Source organism: Odontesthes bonariensis, chromosome 2 (assembly GCF_027942865.1).
Source record: "Odontesthes bonariensis isolate fOdoBon6 chromosome 2, fOdoBon6.hap1, whole genome shotgun sequence".
Taxonomy (NCBI): Eukaryota; Metazoa; Chordata; class Actinopteri; order Atheriniformes; family Atherinopsidae; genus Odontesthes; species Odontesthes bonariensis.
Window position 1 is genome coordinate 17684967 of NC_134507.1, and position 26210 is coordinate 17711176.

At 38.7% G+C, this 26210-nt stretch overlaps 1 protein-coding gene across 1 annotated transcript in view; it reads left to right on the forward strand.

Moving 5' to 3' along the window:
- The window catches only part of LOC142394780 (protocadherin-15-like), a 211494-nt gene that overhangs the window by 111909 nt on the left and 73375 nt on the right, over positions 1-26210 (forward strand). The window contains exons 13-20 of the mRNA XM_075478392.1: positions 235-441; positions 2486-2620; positions 8635-8784; positions 10070-10263; positions 11131-11263; positions 11503-11582; positions 18242-18335; positions 25064-25192. Of these exons, the coding sequence (XP_075334507.1) occupies positions 235-441; positions 2486-2620; positions 8635-8784; positions 10070-10263; positions 11131-11263; positions 11503-11582; positions 18242-18335; positions 25064-25192 (1122 nt within the window). The remainder of the gene's footprint in view (positions 1-234; positions 442-2485; positions 2621-8634; positions 8785-10069; positions 10264-11130; positions 11264-11502; positions 11583-18241; positions 18336-25063; positions 25193-26210) is intronic.

A 26210-nucleotide genomic window follows, 5' to 3' on the forward strand; every position in this document is an offset into this window, starting at 1 on the left:
ATTCTTGTTTACTGAACACAAGGTCTTGGCCTGGATATCCTTTATCGAATATGTATTGACTACACTGACAAACCTTTTAATTCTGGCTAATTACTCATTGGATGATACCCAGTTTGTTTCCATAATGACCTGCATTTGTTTTAGTATTTTCTGATATGTTATAGCTTTTCTCTCTCGCTGTATTTATTTATTTATGTATGTATATACACTGTTATTTATATTTTTTTCTTGTAGGCCGAACAGGACAACGGTCACCCCCTGCCAGCTTATGCTGATCTCATTATTGAAATCCTGGATGAGAACAACCAGGCACCATATTTCAAGTTTGCCACTTATCAGGGCTACGTGAGTGAGTCCTCCCCAGTTGGTACGACTATTTCAGCCAGTGCCAACCTCAGTGCCCCCCTGGGAATCATCGCTATGGATAATGACATTGAAGAGGTAGATGGAGAAAGTGATCCTTTACCACGTTAACTTCACTGTTGTCTACATGAGCACTGGCACTGCATTTGTCAAATATTGATTCCACATTTATTCATGTTTACTTTGTTTGCTCAGAGAAAACATCATGTTCATCATGAGTCATTTCCCTGCTCTGTATTTTTTTCCATATTGTAGCTGGCTCCTGGTGATACACCTGTAGGTAAACTGGGTGCTTTTAGATGCAGTGACACACACAATTTAGTAAACGGATGTCCTGACCCAATTACTTTGCTCTTAATCTCAAATTTTAGTCATTTTGAATATTGAGTATCTTCTGATGCAGAGTTTAATCCAGTATTTATCTTTTGACTCCATCAGACACAGCTGCACTGTGAAGACTTAATAACTTAAAGTAGGCCAGTATTGATATCAGTGACACAAATTGAATTTCGGGATTTAAAGGCTTAGTAGCTCCGCATAAAACCTGCATCACACCTGTGATTTTTGATATATATTGTCCTCTGGACTTTTTCATATCTTGGGAGAGAAATAGAGATCCTTTGCTTGATCTCCGCTTTGAACAAAATGCTTATGGTTGATTGCATTTTTTTCTTATTTCTGTTTGTGTGATGTACCAAAAGATCACTCTCTTTGCTCACACAACATGATGTCAATGCGCATGTCATTTAAACTGGTGCCTGCCATCTGTTACCCCACTGTGCTGTGCGTGGTTCCAGTATTATGCACAATTTTGACAGAGCTGGCTTTGACAGCTGCCATACCTGAAGTGCAATAAGTTACATTTATCAAATGATCTGAGGTTGATGGGCTTTATACAGCCAATACTGATCCATGAAAAAACCTTGATCAGCTTTATCCCCTCTTTGCAAATTGACTCAGGACATCCCTGCTGTTAATGCATGCGTCACTCTGTGAAACACAAACAAATCAAGGTCATTCATCACTGCTGGAGATGACTTATATTCATGAGTACATTAGTAGTAATTTTATTGTGGATATTTTTTTTTTATATATATAACAAGATAAAAATGAATACATACGAAGCAGGTCTCCTGTAGTAATGTGTATGTATCAGGAATAATTAAAGTGATGCACTGACCTTTCTATCTTAGTGTGTGTGTGTGTGTGCGTGTGTGTGTGTGTGTGTGTGTGTGTGTGTGTGTGTTTCTGTGAGTTTGCAGTGTCCTTGTAGTGCAGTTTGTATTCAGATCAATATTTCCCTATTTGTAAAAGTCAAACCTTTTGCAGTTTTCTTATCATGTAACATATTTTGAAAAATAGTTTTTCTTGTGTACCTGGACGTTTTTACAGACTTAAGAAAAAGTGTGCAGTGTGTGCTTGCATGCTTGTGTGCTTACAGCCACCACAGACTACTGAACTCTCACACTTACTGTGATGGATGAAATCCCACAGAACACACACGCACCCAAAAACAAATGATCACTACCTTTAGTTCATCTTTCAAAATACCCTTTTCCCGAGTCTTTGGAGAAGATTAACAAATCAAAGTGGAGACAGAGATAAAACAAATCAATAAGCCTCCCAGTTCCGATGTTTACCAAACTCTCTTAAGAGGACTCATTGATGGACATGAATCGAAGTCGACTTGCAGCAACGGACCACTATGCACTTGGAGGTTTATTTGTTAACACAGCGATGATGACTCATCTTTTCCCTCTTTGAACACTCAACAAAGGCTGTCACAGCCGGGCTTTGTGAATATTACTTAATTCTTCCTATTGAAGGAAAATAAGTAGTAATAAGTGGAATGAAGTATCCCTTTCTTTTTGTCTCAATCAAGATATAGTGTCACTGATGCAATTATGCTGGAAAAGAAATACTGTTTTCTACCAGTTTCTGAAGACTGATGAGACACCTGCCAGCAGATTACTTTTTTAACTCTGTCACATGAAAATGTTCTTTTTGATAGGTTTTCTCAGCGCCACAGCTGCGGCCTTGGGAAAAGCGAAACACTCATATCTCCATGGTAACATGTTTTTTTTGTTTTTTTTTTGGCATACCTTTTTTTTCCTTTTCGAAGACGAAAGACCCTATGGTGAAGATAACCCTGGATGACTACACCACCATCTTCGGCCTGACCCCATCGGGGATAATCCGCTACCTGAGGCTCCTCAAACCTGTGGACCGGGAGAAGCAGATGGCCTATACTTTCACGGTGAGTCTCCAACTCAGTATAACTATCTGCGAGACAGCCCTCGAGTTCTGTGACCTACATTTTCCATTTTGTGGATATTAATAGAAGTCACAGGTGAGAGCTAAACCAAGAGGCACTCAGAGATACAAAACTGACTTGACACTTCCAGAGCAATATGACCTTTTTTGGTGGTCAAGAAGTCGTGAAGTAAGAAAGTTTGCTCACTTTTTTTAAATTTATTTATTTTTTTATTTCCAAAGATAAATCAAAAGGTACACAAGATCTCTGTTTTTCCTGCTAAGAAAAGGAGAAAAAGGGTTCAGAATGTTCCGGAAGTGACTTGTGATGTGCAAGGTAGCCGTGCACACACTGTTTTACTCTAAATAGTGTGGGAGGGAGCAGTGCCTCACCACTGCTCGTGCCACACTATTTTGTGTTTCAGCTCAGGGTGTTCTCTGGTAAGGTCAGCGACAGAAAATGTTTGTGGGAAATCTAAGACACGGTGGCGTCGGATAGAGATTGGGTTTTGGCCACATACGCACAGAACATTATCAGAAAGAGAATACCACAATCTACTGTCATTGGGAATTTGTTATATGCTGCCGTGTAATAGGTTGCTATGCTGCTCCTGTAATTAAATTCCCCTAAGAGGCTGCCTACTCTGGCCTTCTCTCCGCAACTATATGACCATCATTTACAAAATGAGCGTCACGCCGATTTGAAAATTTGCAATTAGTGATTGAGATCAGAAACTCATTAGGAAAGGTTTTATAAGTAGGATCATTCAATCACAAAGCTTTATACGGGTTGATTTCTGTGGCGTTTTCCCTGCCACTGCGGGTTCTTTCAGCTGTTAAGTAGGACTGAGACCTTGTGACGGTATAATGCTTTTTATTATTTTTCATTCACTCTTCGTTGACGCTTGCTTTTCCTTCTCTCTTCTTCCTGGTTCCAGCACGCTACTGTTTATAAGGGAGAGTGATTAGACAAGTGGATGCTGGTGTACTTATCACTCACCTGGTGCTGCTCCCCTGAGCTCTCTCCACACCTCTCTCCTGCAGCTGTTGCGCCACGCCCCCTCCACAATTTGTTTCTTTCTTTTGCTTTTAAAGGCAGAATTCTAATTTAAGTGTTGCCAGTTGTTTCCACTACACTATTGGGCCCAATCCCAATTCTATTTTCCTACCCCTTCGCCTACCCCTCACCCCTACCCCTCGCCCCTTCGAACGTAGGGGTAGGCGGAGGGCTGAAAACATACCCCTTCGAATTGGGACAGCACTTCACACTCACGAACGTAATAAGTCTGCGCCGTCAGTTGTTACGTAACCAAAAGCGACAGCTTTAGCCAGAAGTAAACAAACATGACTGCTGCAGTGGTGTTCGCGCTGTCCTGGGCTATTCGGATATTTTTAGAAATATCTGCGTCGAATCGACGGAGTGCCATCAGGCGAAGGCGTCTTCGACATCTGGGAGCATTGCTGGATCTTGTTACGGTATGTACAATAAGAAATTAATGCAAATAATGCTTGTGAGTGAGCAGCTGGTAGCTTCCAGAGCCGGCGTGTGAACATGATTGTGTGTGTGTGTTTGAAAGTGCTTCTAACTGTACATTTGTGATATCGTGTAATATAGAAACAATTTGCTTGTCTCGTTGGATTTGCTGATTTATTGACTGGAGTAGTATCCTACCTGGCTAACCTAGCTGAAAACATACGCTAACGTTTAGCCTTTGTTACTCGCCTCGTTCCGTTTGGGATAAACATGCAGCTCATGCGTTTTTGAAGTGGTTTTCTTTGTACCAGGTTCAGATTTGATGACTTAAATAAATGCACTGCATTTTGTGTGCTATCAATGTGTTGGTTTGGGAGGATGAAAGCCTGATCTTTCCATGTTTTTCTTTCCAGCAGACGGGTCATCCTACAAATTATTGCCGATTGGACCACAACATAAAATGATCTGTTAAGATGTTATTGTTTTGTTTGAGAATGTACCCCATTTTTTTGTTATCCCTTGTATAATAAATATCTTCATACCAATATCCGTTCCAGTCGTTAATATGATGTTGATGTGATAATCATGCTCACAAACCTTTTGTCCTTAATTTCTTTTATTAGGCTCACATTACAGACTGGTAAGGCAGCTTATTTTCAGAAATAACAGCTTAAAGTGTCTGCTGTAAAGTGTGTGGTGCAAATATGGACAATAAACAGTATGAATATAAACGGGCAACAGTGCAATCATCGAGAACGAGATGACCGGAGCAGGAACAGCGGAGGTGCTGCATGGGCTCAGTGATGTTCTGGGGGAACAAGACACGACATGACATTATAGCATGCACTTTCATCCATTGTAAAAAATTTAAAAAAGGTGTTTCAGAATGCGGTAGTGGTGGCTGTGTGTACAATAGGTGCATGGCGCATCAACTCACCGTAAAGTTTGTCTATTAAAAAAACAACAATTTAAAAAACGACAACTCTTTCGCAGCACCTTCACATGCACTGACCGATTACTCCATGTAAAATAGCGACTTTTCCCATGTGCGTTTATAGCAGAAAATAACTACACATTGCCACCATATTAAACTCACACAATACACCAGTTATCACAACCTAAAACGATTAAAACAGTTAAATTATGGCAAAAAATAGAATAACTTACATTTGTGTGGTGCTCTCTTTGCTTCTGCCATTTTTAAAAAGACTCGCGATCTCCCGGTAGTCGCGTTGTATTCTGGGAAATATATCATACCCCTTCAAACGGAGTCTGCCTGGCCGAAGCCCTCCGTTTCAAGGGCTACAACGGAGGGGTAGGGCTAAGGGGAAGGGCTTTGGAAGAGCATTGGGACAACACTACCCCTACACGTGAACGCGCAAAACGGAGGGGAAGGGGTAAGGGGTAGGGCCAAGGGGTGAATTGGGATTGGGCCTTGGTCAGCAGCCTGAGGTCGTTGCGTCCGTGCTGCTTTGGAGGAACAAAATATTTGGAGCAATCGGACAGAAGGATTCCCTTGGATCAGAGAGTACCTACAGCACACTCTGTGTGAACTGCAGGAGTTTCTTAAAAGGGATGACTCAGTTCACTGTGGGTTTTGATGTAATACAGGGTTTGATTGGCTTGGTTTTGACATCAGCAGTTTATGGAGATATGATGCCTTTTGTTAATTGTGTGTGTGTGTACAGAGTGTACCCTTTTCGCTCTGTGTGTGCACAGGTTTGTTTATACAGTATAATTTTCTCTATAGTATGACATATCTGGCGCTCAAGTACTTGTAAGTGCTACGAAAGCTTTTAAGCTTGAGATCCTTTCTGACAAGATTTTACAGATATTTAGTAGGATTGCTTCATTCTGCATCAGATCAGGTCAAAAAGTCTCTCTGAGACACTGAGATGGTCATACCCTTGCTTACAAATTCTGTTGCTGTTTTGAGTGTTAGTTCATAGCTGGAAAAAATAAATACAGCATATTAGATTTATGGCTTTTGGTAAGACTTTGGGTATCCATCTGCGTCAATTTCACGTCACGCGGTGTTAAGGATATTAGACTGTGCAACGGGAATGTAAACAGACTTGCATGCAGTCTTCCAAAACTGATTGAAAGTTGGCTGAAGCTGGGATGGGCACACAATAGCTCATGCCATCACTTATTTTCAGTGAAAATAAAGAGTCGAATGAAAAACACAGACGAGAGCTGCACTAGACAGTCTAAATGACTTGACTTTTTATTTTTTTCTACAGCAGAGCAAGAAAACGCTGACACCCACAGTACCGTTCTGTCTTTGATTGCGAGGGGTTACAACTCTTCGCAAAGACAAGAACTTGAGATCAGGAATTAGTCAAAGAACTGGTTACATCTGAAGGAGGAAAATTTACATTCAATCAAACTGATGTAGTTTGCAAAAAACCCAGACTTCTGATTTGTAATTTAGTATCCCTTGACTAAAAATGCAGTTGATTCTGAGATGAGAGAGACCCCCAACACCTATTCAAATAAAAAAAGAAAATACAACCTTTTAATCTGATTTTAAACATCCACCAGGTGACAGAAGTCTTCCAGGAAGTGTTACACAGGCACATCGGACCTTAAATTACAGGTTATCCAAGAGAATGTCAACTTGTTACACAACTCCAGCTTCATTCTAATGCTTTGTTAATGCTAATGCCTCTAATTGAGTGCACTGGACCACAGTTGAGTATGTTCCTTGAAATGTCACTAAGTTGCCTTAAAAGATTTGCTCGACCAGTTCAGAATTCCCCTCTGACAGCACACAGCTTTGGGCTTACAGTGCCAGACAAATCGGTCCTCGGAACTCAGAGCACTTGACTATTTCAAAGTTTTGAAACCTGGCATGCCAATAAATTGAATTTAGTCAAAAGTTGGTGATGGAGGAAGGTTATTTTCTACTTCAGCACAGGACTTTAGTTAGTGCAATTAGTCTGTGTTTACATTCTGTTTCATGTCTGCAACTGTTAAAAAGATCCATTGTTGTATGAAACTTTGATGACATGCATACTTGAACCAGACTGATTTGCATCTCACTTTATAATCCTAACTACTGGGCACGTTACACATTTCATCTATCCACAAAATTTGTGCCAGGAATACTTTGCATGAGTAATTGTAGCTGTTTGTCTAATGATATTGTTTTATTCTTGTTTCTCACTTGTACTTCGTGACCTACAGCCTACACACTGAAATTGTAGCGGCCTCTAAATGTGTCTGTTGCAAGTGACTCATTCTACGCTATTGTTACAAAAGCTTGTTTAAAATGATCCCTGTGAGTGCATAAGATGCATTTTGTTTGCTGAAACAAATTAGTGAGTTAACAAACCATATTAGAAAATGTATCTTGCATGTATGAAGGCATGAGGGCTTTCTCAGTTATTGTTATCCAAGCTTGTTAACATGTTTACTACCTAAGTGGATAGTTTGTGCTGTTTCCTCCGTAAGGTTAATTTAATTCTTGAACTTACTATTGAGGAAAAATCTTGTGTGAATGCTAACCTCAAATTAAATGTGCAATTACTCTAAGTAATCTAGACTGGAGGGAGAGAGAGAGAGAACACTCAGTTTGCAGACGTATCCGCCTTCATAGATTATTATGTTCATGTTTTGCCTTCTACTGTATGTGTGTGATGGAATTAGAAGGATGAGCAGGCATGCGTGACATTGCTTATTTTAGTCAGTTCTTACACATGTATGTAATTACAGAATGTATCTGCACACAGTTGGAATGTCTCAGTAAATTCAAGTCTGCTCCCCCCCCCTGCACTGGAAAAAATCTAAGTCTTACCAAGTATATTTGTCTCATTTCTAGTCAAAATATCTCATTACACTTAATATAAGACACAATTGCCTAACAAGCACTAATTCAGCCAGATATAGGGACTTGTTTGAAGACGATACATCTTGAATAACTTGTTAAATGAAAAAGTCTTGAAAACAAATTGTTTTGAGTCGCATATCATATGAAACAAGCTTTTTTTTACATTTGAAGAGGTTTTTAAAGCTAATTTCAAGATCACTTTTTATCTCAAAAGTCCTAAATATCACATCTTATTTCAATAAATCTTGACAAGCCGATTTTCACTAGTTCCATTGGCAATTTTTTTTTGCTTATTTCAAACAATTATTTCTTGTGTAGACCTTCTCTCCCCTCTACACTTCTTTTGTTTTGAATGCTCAGTCCATTTTCTGTCTACCTTGCTAATTACGGCACATTGGAGCTGCCACGGACAAGTAAAAATGTCGTTTGCTCAGTCTGAAAGCTGTCGGAAAACTTTCCACAAGCACTCTCCCTCGCCTTTTAAAGGCTTCTTAAAGACTTTAATGGAATAGAGCACGGACATATACAGAAGCAAAGTGCAAGGGATGTTGTTGTGGTGATGAAAAAAAAAAACAACTCTCTTTTTGGACTCAAAAATCTTTAAAGTTTGTAAAGAAAAAATCATTAGGGATTCCTCTGAACATGTGGGCTTTGACTACATGTCTAAAGTTTCTAAAGCTACAAAAAGTGCTTCCATTTATTGTGTTTACAGATGGTGGCATCAGATGGTGTCCAGCAGAGTAGCCCAGTAACTGTCAACATCCTGGTTATTGACGCCAATGACAATACCCCCACGTTCGCTGAGGTCTCCTACAGTGTTGAAGTCTTCACGGACATGCAGCTGGGGGAGACGGTGCTACAGGTAATTAATTCAACGATCATTTTCTCTCTTTTCTCCCTCTCTTTTGGCCTCTTGCACTATGCCTCCATCTTTGTCCCCGTTGCACAGAATCTCTCTCTCAGGCAGTCTTTTATGCTCAAAGAGAATAACCACAACAATCCAGCGCATTGCGTTGACAGGCAAACCCCGGGAATATTTGCCTTTGTGTAATCTGCAATAACAGGCAAGTCGGAGAAAATGTTTCTTATCGCTACTGTCGGTGCACAGCCCTGGATAATTAATTTAGGAAGGCCTCAGTGGTGACCGTGTATCAATCCTTCCACTTGCAGGAAAAGCATTTTCTTGTAAAAATGTATTTAAGTTTTGATTGTTTTCATGAATTTGTTTGGATCTCATTTGAGCACAGACTTTAAAAGTCATTATCTTTTTTTCTTTCATACGAATAAAGCTCAAAGCATTTTGTGTGGATATGTGACGGCACATTTACATGCGCAGATTGTCTTCAAAGTCCAAGTCCCCATTCTGCTGAAAGGTTCAATCATTGCTATGTCACTAAAATTGGTAGATGCTGATGATCTTTTCGTCTTTCAGTTGATCTGTCCTCTCGACTGACCCTCTCCAAAAAAATATCAGACGCCATAAAGGTCAAGTTTAATCTTTTTTTTTTTTTTTTTTTTTTTTAAACCAAGCCATTTCATCCTCCCCGAAATGAGGCCGAGGGTCGCAGAGTGTCTGCTGTGACCGCTTAAACGATTTTTATAAGCTGTGTATGAGAGCCGGAGGCCCCCTGAGAACGCTGCTGCTTATTTGATATTACAACTTTTACTCCACTGTCAGGAGCCTGAAAAAGGGAGGTCAGGTAAGCTTGGATTAAAGTTTCAATGACTTCAAGATATAAAGCCAACTACACTGCTAGGGCTCATAATTACAAGCAGCAAGATGCACCAAATTGACTTGAAGGAAAATATGGTTCCATAATTAATTTAGGACAAGCTCACGAAAGAAATATTGTATTTACATAACTTCTCCTAAAAAAAAAAAAAAACATAATCCGGCAGCTGTCTTACAAATCTGTAAACAGTATTATATGAAGGAAAAAAAATGCAATGAAATGTGAAACCACGGAAAAGTTGTCATTTGACTGAAGTCAGTCACATCCCTCTCCTTAGAAACATTTGCTGCTTTACTGGTTGAGTAATCATGTTAGCTGTGAACCCGATTTACAAGTACAAAGTGCAGGAGAGAATGCAGACGCACCATGCATGTAATGTGTATCCGTTTCTTTTTCTCCTTCTGGTTCTCTCAGTTAACTGCAGCAGATGCTGATGAGGGACTAAATGGTCTGGTGACCTATGAGATACTGGCTGGTGCACAGGGACATTTCGTTATCAACAATCGAACTGGACGCATCACTGTGGCCCCTGGTGTCATCTTAACTGTGGGACGATCTTATGCACTGACTGTCAAGGCTTTTGATAATGCACCAGAGAGCCAGAGAAGGTACAGTAGCCTCGCAGCTCGCAGAAACTCTCATGTGCGAGTGATCAAATGAAGATTGTTTAGTTTTGTGATTGATAGTATGTACAGCTGATACATTCTGATGAGAAGAATTCTCTCTTCACCTACCGACGTGAAGTCAGATTTATTTCTGTATATCTAGTCAAGGTTGAGGGCATTCAAGCACTCTGCATGCATTGCCTTACGAGTCTTATTTGATATGCACTTCACAATTTAGCTTCCAAATGACTCACGAAGGCTTCTCCTGGCTGAATAGTGGAGAAAGTACTTTTCTGACAAGCTGTTGGGACTGAATGCATTAGGCATCTTGTACATTTTTATTTCGTATTTTTTTTCCTTGTGAAAAAGCAATGGATTTCCTATCTCAGCTCAAAGGGAAAAATGTTGTTTTAGGTGTTGGAATAGGTATAATTTTTCATTTCACCATGAAAAAAACCAAAACCAAAACAAAACAAACATTTATTTCAGCAGCCCAGGATGATGTTCTCATGGTGGATAAGAATATATTATACAGGTACCACCATTGTTGAAAATAAGCAAAATATATATCACACAGACAACTGACAAACAAATAATGAAGGCTGTCGGCTTTAATTCCATGTGTTATTCTGCCTAAAGAAGTGAACAAGATATTTAATGAATGAAAGGTGTGTCTTGTTCAACTCTTAACTGCCAGAAGAACGTTCATGATGACATCTTGCACGATAAAGTCGAAACTTTTTACAAGTGTGATTTGATGAAGGATTTTAGTGTCTTGGTTTTCAACGTGCTATGGGTGAGGCACATCAGTACAGCTCAACAGGTTGCCAAACAGAAACTGATGCTGGCCGGTACTCTTATGTCTGCCAGGAGCTCCATCACTACAGTCTACATTGAAGTCTTGCCACCCAACAACCAGAGCCCCCCGCGGTTCCCCCTCTTCACCTACAACCTAGAGGTCAGCGAAGCCATGAGGATTGGAGCCATTCTGCTCAATCTGCAGGTGAGACACACACATATACTTTCTAGCTCCTCTTCAGTGGGATATAGCTGTTTTCCAGTTGATTTTTAGGGAACTGTTCTGATATTTTGTAGTTCAGACATTTCTTTGTTTCTTTCATGTCCTCTCTTCTCACACATTGGATTGTCTGCTGTACGTTTTGCCTGTTTGTACTACAGACTTATATTCTTCTTGCTCAGCTTTCTTCCTCGATCCTTCATGTTCTGTTGTTCTTCCCCCAGGCCACAGACAGAGAAAACGATCCGATCACGTACCGAATTTTGAGCGGGGATTCCCAGAAGGTCTTCAACCTCTCTGAAACGTAAGGGCATTTTTTTTGTTCAACGGCATACTTTTTTTTGATAAACAGGAGCCTGCATGTATATGTGTGTAAGTATATATGTATATGTATATATATATATATATATATATATATATATTTTATTTATTTATTTATTTATTTATTTATTTATGTTTACTGTCCTGCCTCCCAATGTGAGCCAGAGATAAGTGAGTATGAACAATAAAGACAGAGCCCTTAGACTGCATTTCAGCTAACATACACGTTGGTTACATGTTCATTTCAGTATACTCCTGATACTGAAGTCCTCAAATGCAGGCATTATTTGAGTCTATTGAGGATTTTTATCAACAAGAAAAGGTTCTTGTATACACAGGCTGTTTTATCAAAAGCTCAATGGAACTCATGATTCAAGGGTCGCAAACAAAAAGGGGAATTCACTTTGCGAAAGTCTTTGACGACACTGTTATTTCATGCCTTTTCCTCAAGTGCAAAGGCTTGTGACACACGGTAATATGATGCAGGGAGCAGCGTTCTTTACTTCACTTTCATGATCAGACAGTCTTCAAATGAGCCAGTCACAGTCTATCATTATTAACTTCTCTCTGATAATTATGTCTACCACTGCAGAAGATAGAATGAATGATGAGAGGACAGGAGTTTTGCAGTAGTGATGAAAGGGACTCCATGCTAATATTCAACTTTGTTCGCAATTGTTATTATAACAAATAAGAGATAAGAGATCTATTGATATTTGAGTGCACTGACTAAGACACTGACTAACTATTTTAATCACATATGATCACACAGTTGATAGTGTTCGGATATAGCCGTTTTTTAACTTGAAATAGAACAGTGGGAACCTTTAACTTTAACTTTAACACTAAATTTGATTACTGGAGATTTGTTCAAGCTTTTTTTTTCTGCTTTCTCTCCAGCTAATTCCCCCTTTTTTTAATTTATTTGTTTATTTTTCGATATTGAAGGAAGCAAATATCTCTGCACAGCAATTAGAGCACAGATCTTATTGGCAACCAGCATTAAAGAAACTCACCTTACTCAACTGCTAATGTGGAGCGAGGAAAACGCATAAAGACATCCAAACAGTTAGTGCTTTTTTTCCGTCCATTAAATAAGCAAGCAAATAGAGTCATGGGTAGACTGAAAATGCAGGACCTTGCCAGACACGTATCTCAGTAATTGATTGAGGCTTATTTTGTCTGCATCCTTAGTCTCCCAGTTATGAAAAGATGAGCCGCAATCGCAGCACTGTGCACAATTAGAATAAGGGGAGACTGCTATTGTTGGCTTTGCTAATGCAATCTCCTAAACCAGATATGACAGAAATCTTGCTAAAGCAAATAGACATGTTTCCTTCAGGGCATTTTCTGTGTGTGGCAAAAAAGTATTTCTGTAATATCACAAGCACCCAGCGGCCTATCAGTATATTAACCTCAAACAGGAGCTGATGTAGCAAAAAGTGAATCAAAAAATGATTAGCTGCTACATTTGATGACTGTGACATATACAGAGACCTACATCATATTCTCTTCTTTTTTTTATTCAACCGTCAGAACTCCAGCATGATTTTAGAATTGCAAATGATCAGATTTGAGCTATATATAGGGTTGCTTCAATCTAGCTAGTATGAATAATGAGCTCTCTGGTTTAGCAGTCTTGATAAATGCTGCAAGTTAATCTGAAGGAGGTGGAAATACTTCATATTCAGTCATCAGTTTCGCTCCTCACATGTCAGTGTTACATGAATTGTTCAAAAAAAATGTGTTATTTTCGACTGACAAAACTGTTTCGTAGTGTTTTGGCCAAAAATCTGTGAAATCTTAATTAAAATGTTAAATAGATTGTATAGATTTGTTGATTTATTATGTATAGATTTGTTGTGCCTTTCTAGTCTACTCAAAGCACTTTCATACTACAAGCCACATTCACTCACATGCACACGCACACACACATTCACACACACACACACTCACACTCACGCACGCACTCTCTCACACACACACACTCATTCAGCACTTCTTAGTCTTTACTAAGGAGTGCGTTTTTTTTTTTTCTATCAAACATATTATTCACAAACTGATGGTTGTGTCCGAGGAAACGTGGGGTTCAGTGTCTTGTTCAATGACACGTCAAGAAAGATGTTCTGGGGAAGCCAGGAGTCAAACCACCGGCCCTCAGAAAGGCAGGCGACTGCTCTTCCACCTGAGCTACAGCTGTCCCTCTTTACATATTTAATCAACTCATTTTGTGTGTAAAGCGATGTTACACACCTAAGATTAGAGAAAAATTTACGGAACATAACTTCTTTGCATAGAAGATAACTAACCTCTTTAAGAGATTATTTTACTAAATGAGCAACACATCGCTCTCAGATATGATAAAACTAAAGTCTCAAATATTGGCATCAAACTGGTGTTGGTCTGTTGAACATATTTCACATATTTCAACATATTTCAGACTACAGATTTTGCAGCTCTTTTAACTGTCCTACTTACTTTTTTTTTTTTTTTTTTTACTACAGCTTCATCTAAAAAGCTCAACCTTCTCAAAGTCATGAAAGTCTGACTGAAAAGCCTTGCTAACATTAATACGTTCAGTGTGTTCCAGTGGGCAGCTGACACTTCCAAGTGAAACAGAAACAATTCATCATCCAAAGATATGATCAGAGCTGACTAAAAGATCAAGATTAACTCTGACTGGGGAGGATAGCCTCTAAACCACAGCACATCGCTGACACTCCTGACAGATGTTGTTAATAGTCTCCCAAACATCTGACAGTGTCTCTTCATTTGAGGTGGCTGGGAAAAGGAGGCGGGATGCTATCGCATATGATCAGTGATCCTCTCAGTCTCATCCGCTCAAGTGTAGTTCAACAATTCCGGAGTAGTAGGGAATAAACTCCCATTGCTTGGTAAGCAGAATTAATAATTTTGATATTTGTCATCATTACCATTAAGATTAGGGCTGAACGATATGGACAAAATTTCATATCTCGATATTCATGCCAGATATCTCGATTACGATACGATATGACTACGGGTTTGGTGAAAACCAAGCATTTTTCAGAAAAATAAAAACATCATAAAACAAAAGAGTGCAGTTTTATTGATTAATTTTCGCCAAGCACGACCTGCACAACACCTCGCTCTGGTCGACATCATCCTTTCTAAATCCAAAATACCTCCAAATAATGAAGGATGATTTATGTTTTGGCACAAAATTAGATTCTGCACTGCCACCGACCGAATTATCTTCCGCGCTCATGTCACTTTTCTTTCGTTTCTTTCGTTTTGATTTCGCCGTGAATTCCCCGTGAATGTGTGTGGCTGTGTGCCTCTCAGTCTACTTCTCCCTCACTCCCACCCTCCTATGTTTGTCATTGGTTGGCTTCAGCTGTCGATCCACAGCAAACGTGAAATAAGCTTTGTGGTTGGCTGGCGGTGGGGTGCGTTTAAGCGCAATCTTAAAAGTAATGTTTATGGTGACTGCCGGAGCTGTATAAGCAGGGCGAGCGCGGGGGAAATATATCGTTTATATCGTTGCTTTTTCGAAATTACTTTCTTGAATGTTCATATCTCGATTTAGATACGATAACGATATATCGTTCAGCCCTAATTAAGATCAATACTTTTTAGAGAGCACAAGCTATTTATGTATGCCGATGACATATTAGCAGTGTTAGAAGATCCTGGGGACTCTCTACCAGTGTTACTTGAATATATTGAACAGTATTCTAGATTATCAGGTTATAAAATAAACTGGAATAAATCTGAATGTATGCCAATATCTTATACATGTCACTCTGGGGTTGTCACTCCATATGGCTTTAAGTTTCTACCTTCAGGGATGAAATATTTAGGCATTCAACTAAATTCAAATCCTAATGAAATAATGCTCTCAAACATGGACCCACTCATACAGAAAATAAAAATGAACCTGGATAAATGGGGAAAACTGAAGCTCACATTGTGGGGAAAAATTAATGTAATTAAAATGGTGGTTGCACCACAATTCAATTATGTTTCTATGATGCTACCAGTCAATATAGCGCCACAGTTGTTTAAACAATACGATAGAATTATTACAGAATTTTTATGGGATAAAAAGAGACCAAGGATTAATATAAAGAAGATGTGGTCACCTAGGGAGATAGGAGGTATGTGTCTACCTAATGTAAGATCATATAATTTAGCATTTGAAACGTCTAGATTGATAAAACATTGGAAGGGGATAGATCAAGAGCTGAGTTGTATCAAAATTGAAAGGGAACTAACTAGTCCGTTTGAACCTCTGGATGTTTTTTCACACGGTGTAACAATTCCTGGACGTAATTATTTTTCAAACCCAGTTTTGTCTTATTCTAAAGCAGTTTGGAGAGAAATACACAAGATGTATAGTATTTCCCACTTGAGACAACCTTATGCCTCTCTATGGCATAATACAGCCATCCGTATTGGGAAGAAACCCATTTATTGGAATCAATGGCTTGTAAGAGGGATACGCAAACTGAGCGACCTGTGTGTGGATGGAGTATTAATGTGGTTTTCTGATATGATGCAAAAATATAATCTGGAATATAATTTTTGGAAGTATTTGCAAATAAGAGACTGTATCACAAAGGGTAAATTTAGTCATAATAAGAATACACTGATGGACGTTTTGGACCCAGTATAGCACACAGAGCAGCCATATTCTACAAAACATTTAATGGTTTACGAAAAAGATACATGTAAAAGTCTGAGGATTGTTTGGCAGAACGACCTAGGGTGTGATTTAAGTGAGGAGGACTGGTTAAATATCTTATCAAATACAGGGAAACAGATGAGAGAGGCGAAGGGGAAATATATTCAGTACAAGATAATTCATAGATTTTATTTTACTCCTTCAAAGCTACATCGAATGGGCTTAATAGGAAATAATTTATGTTGGAAATGTCAGAGTGAGATAGGGACTTTTTTACATGTAATTTGGGGATGTAAACTAGTGTACCCGTTTTGGGAGAAAGTATTGAACCATGTGAGGAAATGGCTGGGTGTGGCAGTACCTGTATCACCAAAACTGTGTTTGTTAGGGGACCAAACATTAATCCTAAATATATCTAAATATGAAAGAGGGATTTTAAAACTTGGAATGGTCACAGCTGCCCGAACAATCCTCAGAGTATGGAAGAGTACAGTCGCCCCAGATGTTAAAAAGTGGATGGAAATGATGTCAGAAGTTGCATCATATGAACTCATGTTGGCTAGAGTTAACAATGAAGAGGAACATGTTAGGAGGGCCAGGGAACGTATTTTTTTGTAGGTATGGAAAATGAAAATGTGTAGATATGGTGCTGATCAATGCAAAATGTAAAATGTAAAAAAAAAAAAAAAAAGAAGAGTCTATGTGCAGGAGGTCTTTGTGTACAGGGCTATAAGCTGGATATACTGTCTGTTGATGTTGGTGTCAGTGTTTGTTTTCTAGTTGGAATGTTTTGTTTAGGTGTGTATGAATAATTAAATAAAAACTTTAATGACAAAAAAAAAAAAAAGATCAATACTTTTGCTACTGTCAAAATGGACCGTGAATCGTAATTGTCAAATGCACATCAAAGCTCTCTGTACCTTTCAATAGGTACAAAGGGAACGGTACCGGTCCGCGAGACATTCCAAACCGGGCCGTGAGATTGGGGGGGGAATGAAAAAAAATGCACACAAAAAAAAGAAAAAAAGAAAAGAAATGACATGGAAATCGGGAATTCTTTCATTTCACTCGCTAGATTCTATACTTGGAAACTGCATAAATTGCAGAACCAAACCGGTCTTTGGTGCTCAAAAGGTTGGGGACCCCTGGTGTAGAGGATTCAAAACCGCCTCTTCACTATAGACCTACAGCATGTGATTCGATAAATGGATATGCTGATTGAAGTTTCAGTAATTTGCCTGTCAGACTTTAAAATTAGGCCAGGTTGTGTGATAGTTAGGCCTACTGCAGAGGCAAGAAGAATGTAGAGGTCGGGTTCCGCTTGGACTGTGTGGCCACAAGAGCTTTAATTCAGAAATGTATGTGAAGGATCGGGGGACTGCAGGAAATTGCTACGGGCATTAATTTAGCCGTGCGTTCAGATGCATTCGTCTTTTCCCCCTCTTTCGGGTTCTGGTAGAGCCTCTCCTGAGTGCAGCAGCAAAATTGTTATGTGTTTGTGCGTGGCTCAACTTGCCCTTGTGTGCCTCGTATTCAAACAAAGAAAATCCAGTGTTCTGAATGGGAATCCGTCCACACTTTGTGTAAGGAATGCCAGAGAGCGAAATTCTAGTGCGCGGACGAGCAGAAATCGCGTTCTGTCTGCTGCAGTCATTGGAAGAAAAGCATGAATCTTTCTCTCTGTTCTCCGTGTGCTCTGGGAGCAAGAGACTGGCTCCACAAAGAGAAAGACCATTTTGTTCAATCAGTGACCATGTTTTATAAATCGATTTATAGTGACGATTCTCACTAACTCTGAGGTAGAATCCTCTCCATGTCACTATATTGCATCAGCAATAAGATAATGACCATATTTCTATAAATGAATGCACTCTCTTCATATAACACAGAGAGGCAATGCAGAAATGGTTCGGAGCAGTCTCCCATGCCTTCTCTCTGACAGTAATATAAGTACTTTCTCTGACCTCTCTCAACAGGATTGGCCTTCTACTTCTGAGCGAGTCTCTGGACAGAGAGACCACCGATCGGTACCGTCTAATTGTCACGGCTTCAGACGGCAACCCTGGAGGGGTGAGGCACAACCCCTTTTATGAAACTACTGACCTGATTGCTCAGGGTCGGTGATCTCCAGACATTTAGAGCAGATTAGGAGTTTATAGCTTGAAAAGTTGGCTCACTGAAACCAAGTACTTCATTTAGAAGGAAAGTGCGCTAGCATTAAGAGTAAGGAGTTCATAATAATGATAGCACTACAGCAAACTAGTGCAAGACTATAATAATGGCAGCCATTTTATGTCATAACCATGATTTTGTCCCTTTGGCAACCTTGATGAAAGCCACTGTACGGAACTGCTGTGAATACAGCTGTCCATGAGTTCATTTTTGTTGTCAGTTGTCACTTTCTGGTGTGTTACTCAATAGGTAATTCCTCTATGTTTGAATTAGAATAATTATGACCGGTGGGAAACAATGACACAAAGTGTTCAACTTTACAACAGAGTGCTAACAGTAGCCTAGCTGTTTGTGGTGCACAAGGGATGTGTACGTCCACTCTTTACAACTGATGTGGATCGTGTTTGACCAATTAAGTACATTTTTGCTCACTTACAGCATTAAAAATACAGGACGGGATGTTATTTTAATCACTATAGAAATAAATGAATATATAAATGGACTGATGAATATTTACACCCACTGAATTAATTAATCTAGTTGAACTAAAATGAACTAAAATCGCAAATACCTAACATCATTCAGTACTCGACAAAAGTCTTGAAGGAATCCTCATTTCTTCATATATTGCCAAAAAATATATTACTGACACTTGTCCTTGTCTAGCTTGAAAATCAAAATTTGGTTTGAGCTCATTTATTCTTCGGCACAGGCTGAGCCCTCTTAGAAGAACTTTCTTGTTATTTCTCAGGAATAGTTCTCCTGGCTTCTTGAAGGACATTTCAAAGCTCTTGTCTGGATGTTTCATTCCATTCTTTGTCAATATGATCCCACCATGCTTCGGTAGAGTTGAGGTCCGGGTTCTAAGGAGCATCCGTCACTCCATAAGACGTGTTGCCACTGTATTCAGTCCAATTCGTGTATCATTTGGCATGTCTCTGCCTTTTCTCCCGGTTTCCCTTCCTTGAGAGTGAATTCTTGACAGCCACCCATCCATGGAGACCATTTCTGATGAAGCTTCAGTGAACAGTGGATTTATCACTTGAAGGGCCAGACACATCTCTCAGCTTCTGTGTCAAGGCTTCACTAGACGGGTTCTAATCTAATCTTGCTTAAGGTCATCAGTTATAGAAACTGTTCATCTCCTGTACACTCAAAAAAAAAAAGAAAATTTAAAATAAGGAACATCTTTTGTTTACCTAAAAGAATGATATGATTGGATATCATGAATGTATTGAATTTAGGTTTGCTAAGTGATTCATTCTTATGGGTCCTAACTAATTCAAGCACTAAAAATGATAACTTGTTCAAAGAACATGGAGAAAAATATTAAGCAAATTTCCTCAAAATCATATTGTTCCCTTTCAGCATTAAGCAATTAATTCTGAAAAGAACAATAAGGAAATGTAATCCACTCCCTATGCTGCCTCTGCCCTTTTAAACACTCCCCTGATGTGCAACAAAGGCACATTAGTCCTGCCGTGACAAGGGTGTGTGACAAAGGCCTTAAAAAGAGCTTAAGGAAGACTGGAGAACTATTCCCCAAAATCACTCAAAAATATTGCATGAAAGTCTGATTTCTTGGAAGCAATAATACAGAAAGAAATGAGACTTTTGCACAACATTGTACTGTCATACTTGATAAATTCATTTAATCTTGTTTTGATGTAGTATAAGAACAAGAGTAATTTTAAATGCCACAGATGTTAATTAAATGTCATTTTAAAATGAAAACTTTCATTTCTCGAACTATATCTAATCATCAGTATATTTATGTTTGTTTATTTTTTTCAGTATTGACTTGGTAGCCTTATGTATTCTTTTTTTAGACTTATTTATTTGTTTATTTATTCATTTAGTTCTAACATTGATAATGCCACTGAAATACTAAATTGTGCTGGAAAACTTTTGGTCATCTCATTTGGGACATCGATGTGAATCTCACTTTGATGTGTACATCTAAAAAACATTGCTACAGACCAAGCTGGTTTGTTTTTCGGTTGTAGACTGGTATATCATAGATATTTATGTGGATTTTTTTGTTAGTTTTGCTGTTGTTGTTTACATTGCTTAAAGGAATGAGGCATTGTACTCTGCATGATTTCGATAATATTGCGTGTGTTTGGATTTTTTTTCTTTTCTTTTTTAAAAGAGGTAGGGAGGTCAAAATTGGGATTTATCCGTCACGGTAACAACGGTATATTTGGATGAGTGTGCTGTTTTCCTGTTTAATTTTCCTAAAGACTACCACCAGTTCAATGTCATCGTTAATGGACTCCTGGGGTTTTTCTTTACATTCACAGAGCTGTTTATCAAACTTCACCTTTGGAACAGCAAATGCTGGCTGCTCTGTCTCCCGCCGGGACCCGATAATACCATACCGACAGCCTTAATTTAATTAGATTTCACCTCAGTTTGCTGCTGTCTCAGGTTCAGGGGTGAAATGCAGTTTCGTTCTAAAGAGGAAGTCTGTGATGGGTTATGAATTAGCTGATGAGATGTCACAACACTGATGCTGATGCTGCCTTCTCACCTGCAGACTTATCAACTATCGATGTCTTGGTTAAGGGGAGCTGTACGTCCTATGTATGCCCTGTATGTGTTATGTAACAAAGTAGAAGGCGCACAGCACATGGACAATGATGGATGAGAGAAAAATATGGACATAAATGTGACGTTTGTGAGATGAGGCTTCACCTTTACTCTCTGTCTTAGACAGGTTGTACAGACCACCAACCTTTACCTGTGCAACATATGTCTGTCTGTGTTGCAAACCATCTTGCACAGAGTTTATTAATGTTTGATTTGTGTGGACTGTATGCCACAGCTGGGAAGAAATGCTGTCGCAACAGGAGGGAAAGTGAGGGAAGGTTTGTAGGAGGATGGAGGTAAAGAACTCACTCAGTATGACAGTGCTGCCAGCAAGGCTTGAATCAGGGAAAGGATCAAAATGCATTTTGAATGATGTTTTTTTAAATATTATTATTATGTATGATTTTAGAATGACAAAAAAGAAAAGAGAAATTAGCATAATGAGACATTTGAGACACTCTAAGCTCCTTTTTTTTATCAGGATTCGGATCTTAATTTGCTGTGTGAAGTTAATGCCATCTGATGACAATTTCAAAGTGTTACACCAATAATCAGCATTAATGGGCTCCTCCAGGCAGCGACCTAGCCCTCTGAAATTCCAAGCAATTGATGCTCACAAAGCAGGAGAAGGTGATAAGAAAGCAGCAAAACAATCTCAGGTGCTCTTTTACTTATTCAGCTCAGTCTGTTGTAATTCAGAAATGGAAGTTAACAGGAGTGATGAAGGTCAAGCTGAGTTCTGGAGGACAAAGAGAGTTTTCGGCGAGAATCTGCACATGTATGACCTTCATCTGTGAGCCATTAGAAGAAAACTTTTCCTGTGTCCTGACAGAATTCCTTTTAAGAATCTTGCAAATACACAACTGAGCAAACTTGATGCATATTGGGTCCAGTACTGTTTCTGATGAATTAGAACTTAGACACCCAGCATAAAACTAGAACTACCTTTTGAAAAAGACATTTGAAAAGAAAAGATGTTTAATTAAGACAAAAATCCTCCAAACAACAACTGAACGAGCCTTTGCTGGTTGTAAAAGAAAATAAATAAATAAATTTAAAAAAAAATTGAGCTGTGAAACTGGCCAAATGACCAGGGTGCCTTAACATTCGATTTGGGACGATCTGTTTTTGATTATTTAAATGTAAAACATTCATGTAATTAAGCAATACAACATTAACAGTGCAATTAACATATCATCTTTGACTTTTTGCCTTGTAGAAATCATGTTTTACTCACTTAGCTATTCACAGTGACAGAAATTTTGAAGAGGGCTGCCCACACATTGGGATCACACAGTAAAAATAGAAAGAGGGGACAGAAATTAAATAAGGGGTGATACAAAAGGAGGTGGATATCGAGGATTTGGATTTGTAATTAGTGAGCACAGAACTTTGGTATCCAGGGAAACCAGGGAAAAACGGGGAGTGAAGAAAGCCAGCTCCCCCCGGTGCTGCTGCTCTTTGTGTACAGCCAGATTTGTGTTGGTGCAAATTTGGATTTACATAGACTTTTTTTTATTCCTTTTTTTTTATAATTTTCATTAGCTCTTACATCTATTGCTTTTTTAATGAAACAAATTGTCACAATTTTGTATTTGAAAACCAGTTCAACCTTTAATCAAAACTGCCAAGCACACTTCCACAAATACACCCTGGCCTGCCCACAGAGGCAAAGATTTTTGTAGTCGTTAAGAACGCTCACACCAGGATGGAAGCACCAATTGGCCTGAGGTTCTCTGTGAAATGAAAAATGAGAAGACGTCATCACAACAATGGCTACAGGATGCACCTCCTCTTATTCTGGTTCCAGTTGTATATCAGCTAAGAGGCATGGATTATTTTCAAAATGATTTGCCATGTATGGTCTTACATGATTATGCATATCTAAGAAGTCATAACAAGAAACAACAATGATCAAGGATTCCCCAACGGACAGCGAGATGAAGGTGACATTAACTAGGTCGTTTCTTCATGACATGCGCCAAATGTCTCATTCACCAGGGAAACTTCAAACAGCTGTCTTCTCTGGAGTATTTCATCCTGCCGAAGCCAACTCCTCCCTCAACCATCCATCCTTCCTCCCCCAAAAGGAGGCCATTCTCTCTATTATTTGCGGGCACGTTTGGCCCAGGGCACCGAGAGATTATAGATTGTGCATATTCAGCCATTTTCGATGTTGATTTATAGGAGGACTATATGTGTATGAACTATGTCATTGTTTGAAGGTTAGCAGCAACACAATCGTCCACACTGGCCTTGCAAGCGAATGATCACCTCAGATGATGCAAGAGAGAATTAGTTTTACCCAGTGAACTCAACTATCAAAAGCTCCATATCAAATAAAGTATAGGAACAATTCACTAATAAATATGATACATTTTGAATGATTAATGTTCGGTGTAAAGAGTGTAAGGACTGTAAGAGGCCAAAAACTACATCATCAAATGCAGTTAAAATTTTTTAGCTTATGTACTGTAAGCCCGTTGTATAGCTAAATTCCTGTTTTAGAATAAATGGTTATAATCGTTTGAAGGATGGTGTTATAGATGTGGTTTTATGCAGTTATCTTATAACCTTTTACAGTTTTTTTTTTTTTTCTTTACCTGATAACTACCATCGATGCATCTTTCATCATTAGAGTGCGTAGGATCAGAACCCATCTCTTTCTTTATTCCTAATATGTGTGTTTTCATGTAGAAGTGCATCCGTTATTTAAATGATAAAGTAATTAGAATTAATTCATTATTAATGCAAACGAAAAAATATTTTTCCCCAACAATATTATGGCTGCTTTTTGGTAAACTGTGCAGTATTTTTTTCAAAGGCAGTACATTTGATGAATTTTTTTACATCTGTTTTGACACAGGCCATTGATGAGAATCAGAGTGAATTAACTGGTATGAGTAACGGCTAATACATTTCACTGTCTATGCATTGTTGAATAGATTTTTTTTTTATCAACAAGCATACAGTGAAATGATACTTGAGAGCTACAACTCTTGTTTGCATTTTTCCTTTCTTTGCAACAACTAAAAAGCATTTGTAGTTGACATGTTGACATTTAAAAACAGTTTTCCTTGTCTTATTATGCATTGTTTTTCTCCGCATCATTCTCTTCTTTCTCCGCATCATTTAGTTTTTAAAGCAATTCAATGGCTTTTAATATTTTTTCTCCAGCATCTAAGAATAATTTTGAGTCTAAAAGGGCTTTTTTGCAGGGTTAATGAAAGGAGTAAATGTGGCACCAATATCTGAACTTTAGCAATTGTCCCCAATTACCACTTTCCTTCAGAAAAGTGTACTGATTGGCAATGACTCCTAAATCACTTGCTGGTACAGCTAAAGGTACCGTATGTGCATAGATCCTTAACCAAATAATTTGTTTCTACTGTGTGAGACAAGATCTAACTTTAGTATCGAAAAAAGCCAGGAGTCTTTGAAAAGATATCGTATTTCCTAATTATGTAGTGAGTGAGAATACACAGTGGGACAGAAGGCAAATGGACCACCCTAAATACTCGAGATCCATATAAAAACCTACTTTCCAAATACCTTAACAAAATATGAACTGGTCAACAAAGGTGAAGTGGTGCTGTTTTAAAGGCAAAGGCTAGCGGTCACAGCATGTGCAGGTTTAGATTTTAGTTTTCTTTCTGGATACTGCACTGACATTGAAAATGTATAGTTTAAACTTTATTATTGGAAAAAAAAAAAAAAAAAACTTTATTATTGGAAAGTATCCTGTTTTAATAATGCTTCAAGCTTTGTCGCAGTACTACATACGCATTAGTTTTATGAAAGTATTGCGTGCATGTTGCATCTCTTGTCGTTTTGTCTAAAATGTGTTGGTCTAGGCTTTAGATGCCGTTTTTTTTCCTCACCGTTATAATGTCTTCCCACAAGTAGAAAGAAAACATTATCCAAATGTAATTCAATGTCTTTATGCGTTTATGGTCTTTGCTTTTAAAATGAAATCTCAGTACTAAGACATTCTAAATGTTCTTTATTTTAACGTGTATATGTTTTCTCTTTAGACATCCACAGCTACTGTGGACATAGTGGTCACCGATGTCAACGATAACGACCCCTCTTTTAACCTCAACATCACCACTAATTTTACTGTTCGAGAAGAAGAGGCCGGTTTATTTGTGGGACACGTCGAGGTAAGTGGCGTGTATGATGAAACCAATCTCTTACTCTTTTGAAATGACACAAATTTCGTTTCTTGATTTGCATCCACCATTATTTACATTGTTGCATATTCACATGTTTCATATGTAAATGGAATGGTAAATGCTTTTCTAGTCTTGTTGACTAATCAAAGTACTTTACAATCCCACATTCACCGATTCACACACATTTATACAGCAAGTCTTGAGTCCATTCAATCTTCACCTGTGAAGTACTTATCTCTCTCATACACACACTCACACATTTAACACATTTTGGACAATCTGGGGCTCACGGTCTTGCCCAACATATGGGCAGTCTGTGACATGTAGACTTGAGAATCCAAGGATAGAGCCACCGACCCTCAGATTGATAGATGGCCGCTCGTCCTCCTGAGTGACCATTGAATAATAATGGTAGCTCGGTTTGCCCCATTAAAAAAAAATTACCAGGCTTTATTCAACACGGTTGGCCCAAAGCTGCCTCCCTGCTGGCTGCCTCGGCTGAGCTTCATTGAGCAGCCAAATTTTTCTAATTACTGCTACAGATTGATGTTTGTCAGTGGATTAATCATGGAATTATGATTGCTGATATCTATCAGTACGAGTATTGCAGAGATGCAGTTCATCTTTACATCATAGACAAACTTTGGTCAGAGTAAATAAGATGAAGCTTTACACATGAATCCGCATCCTCCCCACATGAGGACAAACACATGTCTACATATTACAGCGTTTTACTGACACTTGGAAGCAGACTCAGTGTTATGTGGAGCAAGCTGAGCTGTGGGCTACTCTTGGTTGAGTTTGCATTGTTTTTTGTCCTTCAATTCAATTCAGTTTAATTATATTAAACCTACTCTGTTTTGGAAAACACATAAGTTCAAGTGAACAAGTATCTGCTTTGTTACAGAGTGAAATTAAGTGTTCAGATAATAAGGATTGTCCAGTGCTGCCGTTTTCTGTGCTTTTTACCTTTTCTGCCTTGTTCTCTATTGTATTTGGCACTTTG